The 6,000-nt window shown below is 43.8% G+C and overlaps 1 protein-coding gene across 5 annotated transcripts in view; it reads right to left on the reverse strand.

The window, feature by feature from the left end:
• Nucleotides 1-5,788, reverse strand: part of NALCN (sodium leak channel, non-selective) — a 351,429-nt gene extending 345,641 nt beyond the window's left edge. Inside the window, exon 1 of one of the 5 annotated variants that reach the window (XM_007960806.3) lies at nucleotides 5,683-5,788. In XM_007960806.3, the coding sequence (XP_007958997.2) occupies nucleotides 5,683-5,700 (18 nt within the window). In that variant the 5' untranslated portion in view covers nucleotides 5,701-5,788. Of the gene's footprint in view, nucleotides 1-4,875; nucleotides 5,100-5,682 lie in introns of those variants that run through there. The other 4 variants (XM_038007863.2, XM_038007864.2, XM_038007862.2 and 1 more) reach the window with 4 other exon arrangements.
• Between the last annotated feature and the right edge of the window lie 212 nt (nucleotides 5,789-6,000).

The following is a 6,000-nucleotide window of genomic DNA, read 5'->3' on the forward strand; positions in this document are numbered from 1 at the left end:
TATTTTTAGTAGGGACGGGGTTTCACCATGTTGGCCAGGCTGGTCTCAAACTTCTGACCTCGTGTTCCACCCAGCTCGGCCTCCCAAAGTGCTGGGATTACAGGCGTGAGCCACTGCGCCCGGCTAGCATTATGCTTTTGACTGTGCATACTATAATGCTCTGATCATTGGTAAACATGGGAAGCTTGTAGTTAAAACTGTATTAAAGATAGCAACTTTTATGACTTTAAGGACTTTTTTCTCATTTAATCAAACAACTTTTTGAACTGTTTTCTGATATTTACACACTTCTACCTCATCTTTTTTTTTTAGTGATATCATTTGCCTGGTATATATTTCTTCACGTATTTTTCATTTTTGACTCATTTACAACATAAGATAATTGTCTACTGATATTTTTCAGGACTACAGATTTTCAGGACATTATTTTATGTTTGCTGAGAATTTTAGAGAGCAAGTATAACATTAATCTAAATTTTCTCTTTGTGGATAAGTAATTTCTTTTTATTGGTTTTCAAATCCAAAGTGTTTATCAGGCTATATCTAGATGTTGGCTAAGTTTTATTAATTGTTTTGGTACATGATAACCTATTTTCATCCAAAGATTGGGATTGTTTTTAATCTAAAAGAAAAAAAGAATCTTATCTCACTTTAAATCATGGCTGTGTTCCATGCGCTGTGATCCTCTCTATCAGGAAAAACATTTATCGGTGTGTCTCTGTTGGCTGTCTTCCATCTGTATCATTCTCTCTCCAAACAACATCCTGTTTTCATCTCTTTTCCTTGCATAATTGGAAATAATTCTCACTCTTGATCTCTTCATAAAGGATTCTCTTGGCCTCAGTGTTGTGGTCTATCCTACTTCTAATTCTTCCACTCCTGCTGTGGAGGCCCACCCCCGCCCCCACCCTGGACCTGCGGGGTCAGTCTCTGTCTTCAGAACATATTCTGGTATGGCTGCCCTTGCCCTGGGTCCTCATGGAGAAACTGCTTTAGGAGTCAAGCAATTCTGTTTTACCAAAAGCCAGCTTCCAACTTTCAACTTCACTCCTTCATACTAAGGGGCTATTCCGGGGCCTCTCTTCCTTATTTTCCGTACACTACTCTTAGAAAGGAAAATGTGAATTGAACTTTACTTTTTCCCATCAGACCTGTTCCATCTATACTGAAACTACCAGAAAATTCTGCAGCCTAGGAAAGAAAGATCCTCTTCTTCCTTTACCTGTGGGGGTACAGATTTCTCATTATATAAGTCCTTTTGATCGTTTACTTGAAGTCTGAGTAGGAAAGCAACAAGCAAAATTAGACTCCTGAACACAACAGCCAATTTTCTAAAGGAACTTGCATTGACTTTTTTTTTTTCCCCCCAGCTTTGAACTTTTATAGTATTCCTATTTTGGCTTTACTCTAAGAGGTATATTTTAGCATCTGGTTTTCAGGTGATTTTTCTAAAGGTCAAGTTTTTATATAGCACAAAAGTAAAACATCCAAATTATTATGTTACCCTCTTTTATTTCTGTAAAAGAGGGAACAGGACCCACCAACACTTTTTGTAAAATGGCAGATTTACCTCAAAAGCAGATTAAGCAATTTATTCAAAATTATAATCTGAATTCTTTAGGAAATCGATTTAAAGACAAACATATATCTCTATAATAATTCAGATACTTTTTTCAAAGATATAATTACTAGAAATTTATCATAAATAAATTATAATCTGAATTCTTCAGGAAACCAATTTGAAGATATGGATAGATCGATAGATGATAGATATGGGCATATTTGGATATTTATACTGAAAAACATAAAATAGAAATAAATCTCTACATTATAACTATCTATCAGGACATTGTTTATAATGATGAAAAACTAGAAACAGCAAATGTCCAATGATAGAGGTATGGTTATATATATGAAGCTGTATGTACTGGTATGGTGTTATATAGCCATTTACAATTTTTAAGTAAAAAAATTATATAGAAATATTTTAAATGTTATAATAAATATTCAATGGAAAAAATAGTATAAAAGTTGTACAATGCCATGACTACAACTACCTAAAGTCAAGCCCTTAAAAATACTACAGAAAACACACAGATATTGTGGTCATTTGTCTTTGGTTATTAAAACTAGGTGTTTACTCTTTTTTTCTCTATCATTCTATCATCTCTATCAACTTTGGTTACTTTAAAATTAAAAAATCAATTTAAAAAATTTAAGCATTTGCATAGAGTTTGAAGGTATAAAAATTTGTGTTGTTCCTTGAGATAGGTGAGAATTGTATAACATGATTGAAGCTCTAAAATGTTAATAACATTTTGGGGCAGGGGCATTCTTTTTTTTATTTTTAAACAGAGTCTCACCCAAGTAACTGGGGCTACAGGTGTACACCACCACACCTGGTGAATTTTTATTTTTATTTTTTAGAGATGGGGTTTCACCATGTTGCCCAGGCTGGTCTGGAACTCTTGGGTTCAAGCAATTGGCCTGTCTCAGCCTCCCAAAGTGCTAGGATAATAGGCATGAGCCATCGTGCATGGCCTTTGGGACCATTCTTAGTATGTTTAAGCTTAATATCATAGTTTCCATGCCAAAACTAGAAAATAAGGCGTTTCACTGTATATCCACCTGCTTACATACTTGTCTTTCCTGAAGGATTCTTAGGCTCTGGGTTTATCTCTTTTACTCATTCACAACCCAGCTTCTGGCCCAGTGCTTAGTTTATCTTAGGATATAGAGGTATAGATGTGAATTTTCATTCACAAACTTGAAATCTACATGTGACTCTGACCTGGGATAAATTTATACAGCTATGGAAATTCTGAAATCATCTGAACATCATTGATAAATGATAAAACAAATGTGTACATTTGTGCACACACATACATGCAGACACAAAGCATGCAGGAATGACAAATAAATAAAAAAAAAAATCAATTGGAACCCATTTCAAAGAAATGTCATACCCAAGAAGAAGAAAATGCTACTCAAATCTTTGGTTCACTAAATTGCAAGTAAATGACACTATTTTGAGTCCACTTTTTTTTTAAGCACATTTTTTTTCCTTTGAATATCTTGCAAGTCCTATCCAAAGTTGTAAGTGTATTACCACTATTTAATGAGACGTGCTTTCTCCTCGAATTTTGTAGAGATTTTAGCATAGTCCTTATCAGTGACAGCACATTTATTCTGCAAACAGATTACGCCTTTTATGAACACAGAAGAGGATCTAACTGAACCTTTTCACTTTTTAAGTTTTTCTCCAAAGCCGGATTTTGTCTTCACACTGTCTGATTTTAGCAATGGCTAGGTCAAAGTATACTACAGAAGAATGAAAAATCGACTCCAGAAAGGCACACAGAATGAAAAGCAACAGTTAGGGAGTAAACGTTTCTTGTTGCAGATGTTTGGGAAGCCATGATATTTATTTAGAACGGTGGAAACCTTATCTTTGAATTTAAAAAGCCAGTCCTGCGATGCATCTGCCTCAGGGGCAACTACACTCATGGCTGGAATCCAGTGAAAGTCAATTGCTGGCCTGTGGATTTAATATAATATGGGAATATAATTCAGGTGTGTTTGGTTTGATGCACTATATATTGACAAATTAAGATCAATTACCAACATTTGGAAACCGCAAGCATTTTAGTTTATCATGAAAAATAGGAAGATCTGGATTACAGGTGCCTGCCATCATGCCCAGCTAATTTAGTTTCACTCATCAGTGAAACTGCTCCTCTCCCAGGCCATATCAAATCACAGTTGTAGCTGTGAACATACGAATCATACACACACACACACACATTTCAAAATCGCCACCTGTTAATTTTTGATCCCCTTTTAGAGGTGTTACCCACCAACTACTAATACAAAGGTCACTGGTCCTCAACCCACATTTCACCACCAGGGAAGTCGGGCCTAGCTGATGACCACACGAACACCAGATTAAGAGTAAAACCTTCTGAGGCCTGAAAGTGAGTGTGTACTCACACATCCTTAATAATACAGTCTCTGAAAAATTGTACCTGAAACTGAAAGATTTATCCTAAGGCATTTCAAGCACTAAGGGTCTGAGTTCAGCGTTCTCACACCATCCTGAGAGAGGAACATTAAGTCAGCAAAATGACCCCTGATCTGGGTTCTGGGCCCCCCGAGGGATCCCAGCCAGGCCATCCTTGCTGGTCTCTTAAAGATTCAGTGACAAAATGGTGTTGTTTGGCAGTACACTGTTTTGCATTCGGTGTGGCCATCCTAATGACGGCTGCTTAACAAGGCCAATGAATACCATAAGGGACATTTAGCAAGGAGCAATCCACAGGAGTATGGGGGTGGGGTAAGGCCGCGGAGCCCCCGCGGAGACCTGCTGGAGCCGGGCTACCCTCCCCCATCGCCCCTGCCGCGCGTTGGCCCAGAGGTTTACCCAAGCAGCGGCACCGGTGCGGAGGGGGCAGGTGCAGCGCTGTCGTGATGCCCAGTGGCCTTGTCCTCAGTCACCTGCCCCCCAACACCTGCTAGATGCCCAGGCGGGGCAGGCCCGAGGTCTCGCCGGCCCTGGGCTTCCCAAGCCAACCCAGGCGCATCCCGCAGCAGGCGCCCCCGACACCCACGCGCAGGAACAGGGAGGGCGCATCGCGGCTTCCGTGCCCCGGCCAGGCCGGCGAGGACCCCAACGCCCCGCTCTCGGGTGGAGGCTCCCCTCCCCAGCCCTGCCCCGCCCGGGGCCCCAGCCCGCAGCCCCTCTCGCAGCCCCAGCGCCCCTGCGCCGTCCTGGCCCGGCCGGGCCGAGGAACCAAGGGGCGCGCATCCCGGGCCTCGGGCGCAGGGCACGGAGCCGGCCGCGCCGCCGCCTCTCGGGCACCGGCGGCGGTGACCAACCTGTAACCCCAGCGCTCAGAGCTGTCATGGTGCCCGCGGGCGGCGGCGGCGACAGTGGGCGACAGGCAGGATCCGTGCCAGGCGGGGCGCCCACGGCGTGCGGGGACGCGGGCCCCTCACCTACAGCGGCTCCGCTCCGGCAGCGCGCTCGGCCCGGCTGGGGCCGCGGCTCGCGCTCGCCGTGTCATTCACTGAGCGCCGCCGGTGGCAGCGGGCTGGGGGAGGGGTGGGAGCTGGAGTTTTCGGGCCTTTAAAAAAATTATTATTTTATTTAAAATTTTAAAGTTAGCTTTGCTGCGGGGGCTGCAGTGATGCCGAAGGGCGGGCACCGCAGAGGAAGCTGCGCCGCAGTTGGTGGCGAGCGCCAGGGTCGGTCCTGGCAGTTCCTTCTTGCCGGCTGCCACCCGCACTCAGTCTCACAGCAACAGCTGGGCTCTCATCTGCGAGCTGCTCTCAGGGGTCTTTCGTACTCAACAGCACGGCGGCGGTGTGCACAGGAGTCCTCCGGGCACACGCGGGGTACACTCAAGTCCACTGCCAGGAGGCCGGGAGCCCGGCGTGCGAGCGTGAGGTCTGACTGTCCACAGGACCCAGGATGAGGACTAGTTCCACTCCTGAGTATGAAAGGGTGAAACCACTCACCTCAAGTTCCACCCTGGGGTTATTAAATAATGAATGCATCAGTCACACTTATAGTTTTCTAAATAGGTTGACATTTGCCTTTACAATTAAAATATGTTGTCGTGTGGATGAGACAAAGTCTATTCAGAAATTAACAGTCCCCCACCCCATGCCCTGTAAGTATACCTGGACAGCAGACTGCATCTGAGGCTTCCTAGGGCTCCCAGCAGAGCAGGTTTAGGGAAATCTGGCCTCCTAAGCACCATGCCCAGGGCGACATCCTCCCACTCATTCCCACTCTCTGAAAGGTTTACTTTGGGTCTGGAATGTTGCCATGTAGTCAGATACAAAGATCCCCAGGGAACTCCTGACCAGTGATTTAGACATCATGCACACAGGCATATAAATAAAGGGAAAGAAAAAACTGAAGCTTTCTCTACGGGAGAAATTCTGAACAAAGAACAATTGTCTATCACAAAATGTTATGTGGCAAGAGATAGAAGT

This window comes from Chlorocebus sabaeus, chromosome 3, assembly GCF_047675955.1.
Source record: "Chlorocebus sabaeus isolate Y175 chromosome 3, mChlSab1.0.hap1, whole genome shotgun sequence".
In the NCBI taxonomy this organism is placed as follows: Eukaryota; Metazoa; Chordata; class Mammalia; order Primates; family Cercopithecidae; genus Chlorocebus; species Chlorocebus sabaeus.